The sequence below is a fragment of the Euwallacea fornicatus genome, chromosome 35, assembly GCF_040115645.1.
Source record: "Euwallacea fornicatus isolate EFF26 chromosome 35, ASM4011564v1, whole genome shotgun sequence".
NCBI classification, from domain to species: domain Eukaryota; kingdom Metazoa; phylum Arthropoda; class Insecta; order Coleoptera; family Curculionidae; genus Euwallacea; species Euwallacea fornicatus.
The window spans coordinates 2,213,518-2,227,026 of record NC_089575.1 but is presented as its reverse complement, the minus strand read 5'-3'; the positions used below and the strand labels follow the sequence as shown (position 1 = coordinate 2,227,026).

General features: G+C 38.0%; 2 protein-coding genes across 3 annotated transcripts in view; one reads left to right on the top strand and one right to left on the bottom strand.

The window, feature by feature from the left end:
- Positions 1–7,714, bottom strand: part of hh (hedgehog signaling protein) — a 50,753-nt gene extending 43,039 nt beyond the window's left edge. The window contains exon 1 of the mRNA XM_066300093.1: positions 7,634–7,714. Coding sequence (XP_066156190.1) covers positions 7,634–7,648 — 15 coding nt within the window. The 5' untranslated portion in view covers positions 7,649–7,714. The remainder of the gene's footprint in view (positions 1–7,633) is intronic.
- LOC136348902 (transferrin-like) lies at positions 7,400–13,495 on the top strand. Of its 2 annotated transcripts, none has more exons than XM_066300085.1 (12): positions 7,400–7,556; positions 9,616–9,703; positions 9,759–9,883; positions 10,375–10,650; positions 10,712–10,973; positions 11,027–11,196; positions 11,247–11,502; positions 11,562–11,710; positions 11,761–11,949; positions 12,007–12,114; positions 12,637–12,917; positions 12,973–13,495. In XM_066300085.1, exons 1-12 carry the CDS (start codon positions 7,484–7,486, stop codon positions 13,144–13,146), a joined length of 2,151 nt encoding a protein of 716 aa, XP_066156182.1. In that variant the 5' UTR covers positions 7,400–7,483; the 3' UTR covers positions 13,147–13,495. The 2 variants fall into 2 exon arrangements, with proteins under 2 accessions (XP_066156182.1, XP_066156181.1); XM_066300084.1 differs by lacking the exon at positions 7,400–7,556 and adding an exon at positions 8,593–8,827.
- Positions 13,496–13,509: the final 14 nt, after the last annotated feature.

Sequence of the window (13,509 nt, the reverse complement as noted above, 5' to 3'; positions counted from 1 at the left end):
GATCGTTTCGCGCACCATTAGCATCGTCAACTAATAAGAAAAGCTGGAAGATTTGTTTTTAAATAATTTAGAAAACAGAGAACCAATTCTCCAATGGAAGGGGCTTTCGGTTTGAGAAAAATTCAGGAAAATATGGTCATCTTGGATGCCCTAAGCAAATTTTAATAATTTATTATTAATAATATAAATATTCTATTAAATGTCATAAAGTACAAATAATGTTATTTGTATTTTTTAATCTTCTCTAAAACGAAACTGGTATATTAAATACATTTGTATTATTTTCTATGCAGGGCAAATCATAAAGAAATCCGAAAAAGTGATCTATGGAATAGACACTTGAAACTTCATTATTGGGCTTATCTGTTAAGTCTAAAAAACTTTATGATACAAGTTCCTCCTAAAATTGAAAATAAAGGTACTTTACTCTATAAGCCATTTTGATCATTTTCGCATCTCTCCCATAGAAAGTGAGATATACAGATTTTATAAACTGCGTTTTAAATTTCCAAGAGTGCACAAACTTTTACCAAAAATAACATTTTTTGATAAATTCAAATTAAATGCGAACTTTCTGCCCATCACTGTATATCAAATACGTGCATAAGTAGGGGATATGCTGGCCAAACAAGCGACATTAGAACGACTAAACTTTATCGTGTAATGCCTCGTAAGAAATCGAATCGGGCAAAGCACATCACATCCCTCCTCACTACCCCTCCCATCGCCACGAACCCTTAACCTATCTCAAACAATAACAAAAACAAATACAACATAAACAGTAGCAAGTACAACACAAAAAATAATGAAACGTCAGGAACGGCGACACAGACAGCATACACGACGAGAGAGACAGCATAAAAACATCCTCCGATGTAAACAAAGACAAAGGCAGCGAATGGCAGGTCACCGATTATGGCATGACAGTTAATGACATAAGAAGTTGTGCGCAGATTAGTTCGAGTTGATTGGACTTACGTTCGTTTTGTTTGTTTTTTTTATGTTTATATTGTTTTCATTATTACTGGAGGTGGATTAGAACTTATCGGGATCCAATTTGACATGGGAAAGTATGCTCGATCTGTCCTTGCTTAGTTACCGTTGAAGTTTTTGTGATACTTTATTGCGTAGAATAACGAGAATCGTTTCCATTAAACTTTTTATTTAGTGACTTAATGAAATTTCTCTCCCTCAATCCTAAAGGCAGATTTGCATGACTTACCGCTTTGTAGGTATGAACGAAAAAAGTTCGTTTGGTCGTTCATCTCAGTTTTCCGGCTCCTAAAGGGCCAGATGATGAGTTCTTGGTTGATATAATCGATGTGTCTATTTGAAATCTATTTGAGAATCGGTCAGATAAAGCAAGATGCAAAGAATAGATTAAAACACCTAAACCGCAGGCTCTTTTATACATTTCGACCGAGAATTTAAAGTGAAGATCGATTTTAAAGAGTAATAAATTAAAAGAGGGTTTTTATCTAAAAACCTGGTTTTTAGTGTCCTTTCCGCTTCTTTGGGAGCCGGTATCGCCACCCAACTTGGTAAAAGATTTAGTGGGACTTCTCGACCGACACGGCCGCTCTTTTATCAGGTGACAGTTGTTGTACTAATGAATGTTTTCGGGGCCCCGTTTGCTTGTTCATGGGTGCCCCGTTCGTGTGTGACTCTCCCGAGATTAACCGTTGGTTGCATGCCGGTGAGCAGTTTCCTCTAAATATTTCGCCGGCTTATTTAGAGCCACCGGCATTAATTAAGTGACTTTAGATTCGACGATTAGTGGGCCTAAACCGTCACCCACCTATATTTGTGCAACTCCTTTACAGCAACCTGCCCTGCATAGAAGATTATTTGTCCTCTTGGTTAGTGCTTTTGTTAGACATTCTTCGTGAATACAGGGCCACCCCGTTAAATACTCCTCGTGAAACAGAGCTGCGTATTGTTTCGAATGGCAAAAGGTCTTTCCGTAACGCGTTAACTCAAAATAACAACATAGTGCTTTTCTCGTAGTCCACGTCACTCATTAACACGTTACATCTTAACAAAGGGCGAAACTTTCCGAAAACATCGTAAATCTGTTCTTAGTTGCGTTCCGTCAATTTGTCAAGCATAACTTAACTCTCATGGTCATGCACGCCTTGCCACGTGGGTCACTGTGTTGATCAGGATGAATAATTCGTCATAAGCAATAGTATTCGGTTTTCTCGAAAAAGGCACCTTCAGAAAGGGTCCGCTCTAAAGGCGTTAAATTAATAGTTTACGGACTGAAAGATATGACTACCTTGTTAATAAGTACCCACGCGTTTTCTTGGGAACTTGACCTCTCTGCTGCTGCGAGCGTGGGTTCCGGACTCATTGCGAATCATATGAATTTATTAAAAGGCGAGTCCATAAATCCCCGCATCTCTCGCATTCGCCATTTCCACTGGAAGTTATTAATGCACCAAATTGGCGGCAAATCGCTTTCAAACGAAACCATTTTCCATCTTTTCAACGGAAACTTGACCCTAAAATCGCAATAAATTTCTTCCTTTCTTTCTTCTTCGGACCCATTATGAAACCGGAGAGCCGAACGCCATAAAAGAAATACCTCCACCCGGCGATTCGAAGGCGAAATATTTTGACAACTGAGGTGAAAGCAACATGGGCAAATGATAAATTATTGTGAGGCCTGATAATTTTCGAAAAAGGTGTCGGTTCGGGCGCAAGCACGGTTCTACAGGGTGGCCCAATTTCTCTTTATCGAAGTTTGAAAATTGCTGTGTTTCAACTCTGTTTTCGGACATCCTGCGCGAGCGCAGAGACACTTTACTCCCAACGCGAAAAGAACGAACCTGTAATTGCGATTTAACGAGAAATTTAAATCTTCGTTAAGCCCGATGGCGTTTAATGGCGTGGCTGAAAGTGACTTGAACTAATCATCTGACAATAACCAAAGAAGACTCTCCGCTCTTTAATTAAGGGGCTGTGTTTCCCCCTGTCACAAATGCAGACTCTACCACCCCATGCGGCGACATCTCTTGACGCAGCGTCAAGCGGCTTCACATCGACCCGTTCCCTGGCGAAAAAATGTGATTTGAACCAAAGGGCATTCGCAACCAATCGCCAAACAGAATTTTGACAGAATAACTTGTCGTCCTCCGTGGTTAGTTACATTTGGCAACGCCTTCGTCGGTAATTAAAATGGCGAATTTTCCCCCCGAAAGTCAGTGACGTAGCGCACAATTTTGTTAGATTTTGATTCCATTCAAGGGCGAAAATTAGCTTCAGCTCGGGAACTTTTCACAACCGATCTCGACGTGTCGCACGACACGGATTTTTGCAGGGTGGGAATAAGACCTTTTGACTGAAAAATCCGTCCGGCTAATCGAGGGGCCACTCTGCCGAAACTCAGCGACGTCGAGGATTCCGGCTCTGATCGAAGAGGTTCGTGCGACACTGATTTCTAAACCAGAGTCGAGGTGCTAACTTTTTAACCGAGGAACACACCTCACGAACGTGTCACCACGTAGAAACGTCGCGGCGTAGTGAGTATTTTTTCCAGATTCTAAACATATTTTCGGGGAAGAACAGAAATTTCTCCTGTGTCGAAACGCAAGTAAGCCGCGAGACATCAATTGGCGCCCTTAAGAGCCGCGCGGAGTATTTCAGCTAGTTCAGCGAGTTTTTTCGGAATTGAGGTTCATTCATCAGTTTTACTTTTGCTGGTGTTAGAGATGCGATCTCGACGAGCTCATTTCATTATTCACGACTGGTTGTAAATGATGCGGTTCTGCAAATCTTCCATATTAGTCGTTCCTTTGTTAACCGTGTGGTCGCGTTGCCCATCAAAAGCTCAGGATTTATACGGTCGTTGCGGCGCACAATGCGCACGAGATTTTTGAAGAGCAACTGCGGTTGTTAGAATTATTACCCGGTTTTCGTGGTACGAAGGCATTGGTGATGATTAAACGTTGCGCAATCGAACCACAACCCAACGAACCACAGAGAAAAACCTCGTATTGGTCGTGGTTGTTAACCGCGGACGTTGACTGAAGCCCCAGTTTAAAAAATGACTTGAAAATTTCAGACTTATCTGAATGAAAGCTGTAAGAGAATACCTTTCAAGGCTAATTAATTATGATCATTCAGAAAAGCTTTATAGAGGTCGTTTGTTTTTTTTCTTTGGGTTGACACTCGATGCCGATGGCTCGGATTTCGTTTTTGAAGCCGGCTCAGGCGATTTCGTAATGATGCAGCTTTCACGTGCCCTATTATGAATCGAAATTCCTTCGGAAACAATTATCCGCGGCTAGATGGTGCCACAAGACTGCCAGTCTACGCATGAATAGTCTCTGGTGGCATATAATTAAATTGTATCGCTCGCCGAGCATGTCACATATATGCAACAATTACGCCTTTTCCTTGTTTACAGGTCTTTAACACGTGAATTAATCGCATTGTTAGCAATATCTTATTAAACCGGCTCTGGTGCATGCATGCCATAATTTGTTTACATCAGCTTTCACATTTTGCCGTTATTTCAGGTTGCAGACCACTGTATTCCGCTAATAATATCCATGTCCTTAGTTAAAACGGCGGCGCGAGGCCTTAAGGGAGAATGCGCCAATAATAAAAGCATTCCTTCGTCTCAGAAACCGATTACGTTTACTTAATCGCCCCTACTGTCGGAATCATTTAGGTTGACGTGACAAATATAATAAGATAGGAACGTAATTGATTAAATGATTAGCCGAGAAGAAACCACCCGACCGACCGTGCGAAAAAATTCGTCTTAATCTATACATTATTTACGTGGAGTGTTCGACGATTGTTGTGGCTCTGCAGGACTCTAATATGCGCAAGTTTAGGCTTAAAAGTACCTGTTGGCGTTTCTCTTGGAATTTTCAGCGTGTGTCATGCGCGTTCTACCAAAAGCTGTCGATTGCGGAGTCAGTGATAAGACCCAAAGCCGTGCCGCTGAAATTTGCTGAAAATGTCGCACGAAAACGCAGGTCGTGTTGATAGTCCGTGGAGATTTTGCAGGAATCGCACGGAGGAAGATCGCGTAATTGGCGGTGCAGAAACAGACAGATCCAAACAATTCAAATTTCAGACCCGCGCAAACCTCAGAGCCACGCAGGAAAAAAATCAATTTTTGAAAGTTACTTCTGATCACTCCCACCCACCAGACAGAGCATCGGTGCGCCGATATTAACTGGCGCGAATTTATTTTTAATTTGACGACTCTTTTAATTGGTTTTTTACTCTTCGTTTCAAAAAGTCCAATCTGGACCACACACGCAGCAGTGGCACGCGCCTCGGTGCGAACCATCGGTCATTTCCGATACCTCGGACCAACGGCCGAAGCGCCGGATTCTTCGCGACTTCTCCGCCTTGGACCACACACGCAGCAGCGTGCGCGCAGCTCCTCGTCGAAGCGATAAGAGAAAAGAAAGAGGAGAATGAAGATGAAGAGGGATATAGGAGGAAGGTCGCACGCATGTTGCGTCTGTGGTAGGGGACAGATGGAGCGATTGGTTGAAGGTGTAAACTGTGTGATAGAGGTGTTCTATGCAGTATTGATGCATTTATAAGGATACGGGATCGTTAAATCTTTAACGGATTGAAAGAAGACGGAACTTGGAAAATGTCTCAAAATTGTTCGAGGTTTTTGTCCTGGCTATCGACGGATTCTCGACCATCGTACAGGTTTAATAAATATGCGACTATAAGCTCCTGTCATTAACCACTTGAAATAAATAGTACCAATTTTACACCAATTAAAAGGTAAGTGATGTACGTGCTTCAAGAGGAATTTTTTGCCGCAAACGGGCCGTTGGCGACGTGTCGAATGGCTTTCGCAATCGTAAAAGGAACTCGGGAATAATTCCATGTACAGGTAGGTGAACGGGCATGTGGTGAAATTACGGCGTAAAAAACTCTCTAGGGCCTAGACACCAGTGGCGGGACCAACCCTCTCCCCCCCAAAAAAAAAACTAGAGAATACGATGATTGTTATGTTCCAACCAAATTTTTGCTGCTTGTTCTCAGTTTGGCCAGAAATCCTCTGGAACAAAAGCGCAGTGAAGATTTTGGACCACACACGCAGAGTAGGCGCGCCGCAGCACGTGATTGCTCAACACTCTCCGCCAATCGGTCAAGAGTTCGAATCTCCGCCTTTGGACCACACACGCAGCTGCTTGCGCGCAGTAGATGGACCACGTGCTCGAACTAACCAGGAAATGGCAACGCCGCACCTTGCTTTTGTTTTATTAAATGCACGTCACACTTTGACAGGAAGCATGTGTAGATGGACGTTGCCAAACCACTTGCAAAATTTAGATATGTCACATTAATCAACAATCAAACTTAACTACTATGCCCAACATATAATTGAGAGAATATAATGAATATCTACGCCATGAAGTTCTTATCGCGATATCTTCAAAATTCACCGAAACGACTCGCTTACGTTTTCAATGCTGCCCAGAATGAAAATGGTCAACTTCCCTTGTAGCATTTGCAACGCTGTCAAAGTTATACCAGAAGTCTTCAAAATTCTTCCTTGACAAGGCTCAATGAAAGTGTTCAAGTGCCCCCTTTTGTGGGTAAATAAGTACACGTACCATTACATTTTGATATTCCAGTACAATTTTTAGATGCGACTAGATGTGAGCTTGTAAATGTGGCAACGTTGCATTCGAGAGTCCAGCGGCTTGGATTTATTTCCCACGGACCGAGGAATGTCGCGGCGTGACCCCCTCCCCTCCCACGCCTTATTAACCCGCAAGAACAAAAGACTGCCTGCGCCCGAATCGTAGCTTACTGGTTTTATTTGGCGGCCTATTAATCGATCTTTTATGGGTTGTTTGTCGTGTTTTCTCAACATTATTTCATATTGTTATGGTTCTCAGTATTAGAACAGTCGTTACCTGCGTAAAAGGAGAACGAGAACCGTGTTAGGAATGGGCTGGTTTCCGTGTGAAGAATTTAAGAAATGTAGAGCTTAGACATAGTTGCGCATAGACTATAATAGCTGGTAGTAATTAGAAAACAAGAAAATTAAAAACAAGCGAAAATCTTATCGATTTCTTGACCATATGGTGAAGGAACGCTATTCGGCAGCAATATAGCTTTAGCAAATGTATTGAAAATAACATAATTTGATTGTGAACCATTTGTCGAAGCATATTCAATGTATTACAATATAAATTAACTGATGCATATTTCGAAATATTAAAAATCCAAAGAGTAAATTTTTTCTTGATATAATGGTGACGGAATATTTACGTAAAAATCTTTGTTACCATGTAATATAATATCAATTTATAATGATATACATTGTTGTGTCATCAATTCGTTGAAAATCGGATTATTTAACGATTATCGTTGAAATAGATAAGGAATCGCGCATGTGAAATGCCTAAATTTTAATTGTCCTGATAGTGTTAGTGTGCACGCCCGATTTTAATATACGTCAAGCATCAAAACGAAGCTCAAAAAAATGAATTCGACGTTCCTAAAGTGCTTGGTGCTTTTTGTGGTCTGCATGCAATGCATCGCACAACAAATTGCAAGTAAGTAGTTGTATGCGAGTATTAAATGTGTATCGAAAAATACGTTTTTATTGATCAACTTATAAAAAGGTACCTACCTTAAAATAATACATACTCAAATTAAGTACTTTTTCATATAGACTTTAATACGTTATGTAGCTTTAAGATGGTAAAGGAAAGTGTGTTCTTACTTAAGCTGATACTTGAAAAATGTCGACAAATCATTGATTTCCTAACGGTTTCAAATGCAGGTAACTTTGAAGGTTATCTAAGAGATTACTCATTATTTGCCTTACTAACATGCCATGAAGTTAATATCCTTATCAATATTTAACGAGAAATCAAAGGACAGATGCATATGAGTTCCCACCAGTAATACGTATACAGGGTGATTCATTAACAATGAGAAATCCGATGGAGATACAACACGTCAAATGATCATTGACGTAAACATGCCTTACCCGAAAATTGTTAAAAGTTATAATTTTAATTTGTTTTTCCACTATTATTCAGAAAACATCTAGATTAAAATTTATAAAAATTTTAATGCAATTTGTGAAGTTAAAGTAAATACAGAATCAAAAGAAAGTAAAAAATCCGTCTCAAATATATCGAATATATTTCCAATACCTTGTATTTCTGCAACTTACGAATTAGTCATGTTTTTGATAGCGATCACCATTTAACGTCTCATATCTCCAGCATTTCGCTTTCCATTTGTTAATAAATGTTAAATAAATAAAATTAAATTGCTATCGCAAATAAACTAAATGATAAATATAGAAGCTTCCTATAGATGTAATTTGTTCTTACTAGTTCAATTAAATGAACTAATTTCTATGTAGAGTCCAAAAATATGCATAAATCGTTTATAACAAAACTTATACACTTATTACACCTATACTCCAACTACACCCCGCCGCAACACATGTCTAGAGTATTGAGCTGAATTATTGCCTCCTTTACTACACAAGTTTTAAAGCAGGATAAGAATATATTCGACAAACTAAACAACTTTTCCCTGTGACGTTAATTTTGACGTTTGTTTGTTTTCTTTGCTATCACGTGATGAATACATTCAAAAGGTTTTGTATTTAATATTTAGATATTTAAAAGGTGTTAATTGCATATAAAAAAACTTCGTTCTACTGCTGTTAAGAAGTTTATTGTGCGTTATACTGTGTAGTGCTGCTGGTAGCATGATTAAACTACAATGTCAAACTTTGCAATATTAATAATATTTACATTTTGCTTGTCGTTTGGGGCGCAGCAACAGAGGCCTGCTACTTCAGGTAAATAGTTCGAATCTGATATAACTACTTACTACACATATTTGTAATCCACAAGGCTAATATGGGTTAAAATGGATGTTTACAACTTTCTATGAGCTAAATAAACACTGACAAGAGCTGGTTAGGACACAGAAATTTGATCTTGACTCTTGACACTTGAGGAATCCATTACCTTCAGGTTTTTTTGTAGATATTTGTCTGAGCTTCTAACTAGCATAAATCTACAACAGTTTTCTCATTATCCTAGAAGAATGCCCAGGTTGAACATAACATAAAGTTAACACAGCATAACATCTGCACATTGTGCAACTTTCTTATTGACATTTACTTGCATAACTCTATGAACTCCCAAATATGTTCGACTTGGTTCAACTTTTTATGTTATTAGAAATAAACCTGGCTCAATAAGGATTTTAATGTTATAAAAATCTTCTTTTTAAGTATCTAAATTACTCACATCAGTATACATATAGTTTCAATTCCTGGTATTATTTGTATTCTTTTTCTCAGAGTTTTACTAATCAGTTCATAAATCTGTGACGATCTTCTTGTTTGGTTAATGATAACAATCTAGATTTAGTAGGTACTGGCAAGCTAATCATTATAAAGAAATTTAGTAATAGAATTTTTTTGAATAACACAATGTTTATAATAATGCTTGCACATTAGGCAATAGGTATCTAATCACATTTTCAAAGTGCAGGTAAAAATAGCACTCTGAGTTTTTAGTCAATCTTAAAATTAGATTCACTACCTTATCTAATTTTTATTGCATACATCTATTTCAGATAAGCTGTGCACAGATATTAACAACAATGATGCATGCCAACAGATTTCAAGAGACCAGGAAATAGTTTGCCAAATTCTCCCCTCAAAGTAGGTTTTTTTCTAGGAACTTGATCATTTCAATTAAAATTTTGGATTTACCTAGGACGGACTGCATTTTGGATATAGACAAAGGAGTGTCTACTCTAACTGCTTTGAATCCAGAAGAAGCTTTTCTAGCCGCTGGATTAGTTTCCACAAACGTTATAGTTCTTGCCGAAATCATAGAATGTAAAATATAGAGTAAATAGTTTAAATTTGGGGAAAGATAAGATTTGAAATTTTTAGTATTTACGCGGAAGCAGACACAATAAAAATGAAGTAAGAGATGAAATTATAGAAAGGATATTTGCAAGCAAATCTGCTTTAAAGTTGTTTGACTGCCTGGCTTTGATTATTATAGATAAATTGGGAACAAAATGGAGTATCAATAGTATAAAAATATTTATTTTCACATAAATTATATAGTGTTTTTTATTAATTATATTTTTTCTACTTTATTTTCTTACTATTTATGTTTTTTTGCGTTCTCTATCCATCTATAATAAAAATATGCAACCAGTTTTATGAATGCCAGATTTCTTTGTAAATTTCAATTTTATAAAACTATTACCTAATTTTAATAGTGCATGCTTCTACATAAACATTAAAAATTTCAGATGTGAAAAAATCTATTGGATTAATTTATAGTTAATTTTTAAAAGTCGTATATATTTTTAAAGCAAATCCTCCCTATGAAACTGCAATTCTCACCAGACTAGCTTATAAAGGAGGTTTGGGGGACTCAGCTAAAGGCTTAAAGTTCTGCCATCCAGGCTATGACCATGAAGAACGAGTCACCAAATACATTTTGGACGAATTCGATTATAAAACGGCGTCTATCAACTGCGGCGTGGACACTTTTGCTGAGGAAAAATTCAAGAGTTTAGCTAACTTTTTTGGCAGCTCTTGTAGGCCTGGTACATGGACTGAAGACACTGAATTTGATGCCTATCTCAGTAATAATCAATTGTTGCTTCATCAAACACATTCCTCGTCAATGATTAAACTTTATTACAGAAAATAAATATCCCTCCCTATGTGAGTTGTGTGGTTCTAAAGACTGCAATACCAAGTACCTCGCCCCTTTCAATGACTCTTTGACTTGTCTGAGTAACGGAGGGGATGTGGCTTTGACCACTGTTAAATATGCACAAGAATTTCTGAGCGTTGGCTCTAACGCAAATAATTTCCAATATTTGTGTTCTGACGGATCTGTGTCTTTAAGTTCGATTCCCTGCTCCTGGACGAAGCAGTTACACAGAGTCCTGGTGACTACCAGGTAAAGGTGTAAAAGGTAAAATAACCGCAACTAACATGTTCTCTTGTAAATAGGGAAAGTTATGCCACTTTTCGATCTTTAATTGAAACAAAACTATCGACGTATATCTCCGGAACTTATAGCGATGGATCTCAACAGTATCTAGCAACACTTTTACAGCTTACTAGACAGGACACTGTGAAATTACTTGATGAAGCAAAAGATCTAAAGAGCTATGTTTCAGGTAAGGTTTTAATTACATGATACTTAAGGTGTAATTTTTAAATACTGCAGAAAGACGTACCATTCCAAACCTGGAAGAAGCTAATGTCACAAAGTGTGGACCTTTGCTAAAATGGTCGGTCACTAGCGACATTGAACAAAATAAGTGCAGATGGCTACGTCAAGCCAGTGTGACCCACGGACTCTATCCCGTGATTAATTGCGTCAAGAGCACGGATAATGATACCGTATCCAGCTTAGACAATTTGGAGAATGGAAGTGCTGATATTGCGTTTATTGACGCAAATTTCGGTTATATTGCCAGAAGGTGTCAATTCAAGTTTTTTAAGTAGCAGTTTTAATGTTTATAAACCAAAATAATTTCAGAAAAAACTTAATTAATGTGGGATATCCCGAAACGGACATTAGTCGGTTGAATCGCATATTAATTGTGGTTAGAAATGACTCGACTTGGTACACAAATTTTAACGATTTCAAGAAGAAAAGTATATGTCTTCCGGAATATGGGGGCAAAGGTGCATTATATTATTGTTTAAATTCTTTTATTTTGTGAATTCATTTTTAGAGTGGCTGGCTTTTATTGATCTTCTTCGAAGGGAAAAAATTGTTAATGACAGCACCGATTACGGCAGTATTTTCAGCAACTTTGTGGAAGACTCCTGTACTCCCGGAGCTAATTCCAAGGATCTGGACATATTCAACACTGACACCAACAAGTTATGCGCTAAATGCTATCCGGTGGATGCCACTAAAAGTAATTGCACTATATAATATCACTTTCGTTGTATTAGTAGTGTTGCTCTCTTTTTAGCTTCAAAATACTGCAATGCTGATTTACACAACAAATACTATGACAGCAGAGGAGCTCTTCTGTGCCTAGAAGAGAAAAGTGGTGACTATGCCATTATCGCGTCAAATGGTATAAATTGTTTCAACCATTGAATAAGAAAATATTATGGAAGCGCAGCCGAATCTGCCTGCATTTATCAACTGCTTATTTCGCATAACTTCTGTCGTGTCAACTTTGAGTAAGATGTGCACTAATGGCAGAGTTACGGGCATTTGTTTAACTCTTATACTCTTCATAAGTTACAAACTGGCTTAACTCTTGAGCGTGTCATAAATTTTATTTTTTGGAATCGAGGTTTGCAAGGTGTAGGTGCAAAAGTTCTTTTATCGATTAACTGTATATAAACGATATTTTTTACAGTATCCATACAAGAAGAGTTGTTATGTTTAAAACTATTTTAAACCATGTTTAAACTTGAGCTCAGTTTTGGGACATACCGGAAGTATAGGGGTTAGTCAGTTGATAAATCCAGTGTTCTAACCGACTTCTGTTTTGGGTGTTGCTTTCAAAGTATTAGGCCTAACTTCTATAATCCTTACTTATTCTGTACTTCACTTAAGTTATTAACCCATAAAACAATGTTTAATTTAGATCTTCCGCGTTCCTACTTGAGAGATCCAATTGCGCAGCAGCAGTTTAGGGTAATAAGTAAAAACGGGTCTTTAGCTGCTTATCCCGGTTTCAAAGTAGATGAGGAAGCCCCAATAGCGATAATAATCTCAGGAGAAGTGGTGTATAAAAACTACTCGGATGTGCAATACAACAATACGGTGCTTTATTTGAGGCATTTGGAGGTCGAATTTGGGCAAAATTTGGAGAAAGCTTTTAAGGTGTTTGAAAGCTTCAATCACACGAAAAACCTTCTGTTTCCGGTGAGTTTTGAAATAGACTGCTCTTTTTCTGTTACTGAGTTGCGATCCTGCACAGGATTCGACACCAGGCCTGACCTTCAGCGGCTCAAACAACAAGTATATATCAAATTATAGAGAACTTTTGGAATATTCTGAGAAAGTTATCGATACAACTGGCGGTGCGACCAGACATGCTGTTAGCACCTTTATGGGAATTTGCGTTATTAGTATTTTATCTCTTCTGATCTAAATCAAAATCATGTCGTAAACTTCGAATTCTATTCCTAGTTTTTGACTTATGTTTCTCTTCCCTCAATTAAGGTAAAATGTGTCTATAAACGTGTCTTATTTGTATTAAAGGCTGTGGTGCTATTTGATGCCTTCTTATCACTAGTTAAGCATTTTACTATCCGATGTTTTGTAGCTTTTGTACATTTTTTCAACAGTTGAGAAAATTAGTGTTAAGCCATGTAGTTGTAACTGTCAGGATTAAATGTACTTACAATCAGTCAGTTATTCCAATTAATCCTTTTATATTTGACTTTAAAGAGTTTATTCTTGCATATTGATAATAAAATGGTTATGCAGTTTTGTATTGTTGCAATATTGATTA

Coding starts and splice junctions, on each gene's coding strand:
- LOC136348902 (XM_066300084.1), top strand. CDS start 8,749: ATGTCAAACTTTGCAATATTAATAATATTTACATTTTGCTTGTCGTTT. Junction 10,974..11,026: donor AGAGTCCTGGTGACTACCAG/GTAAAGGTGTAA, acceptor TCTTGTAAATAG/GGAAAGTTATGCCACTTTTC. Junction 11,711..11,760: donor TCCGGAATATGGGGGCAAAG/GTGCATTATATT, acceptor ATTCATTTTTAG/AGTGGCTGGCTTTTATTGAT.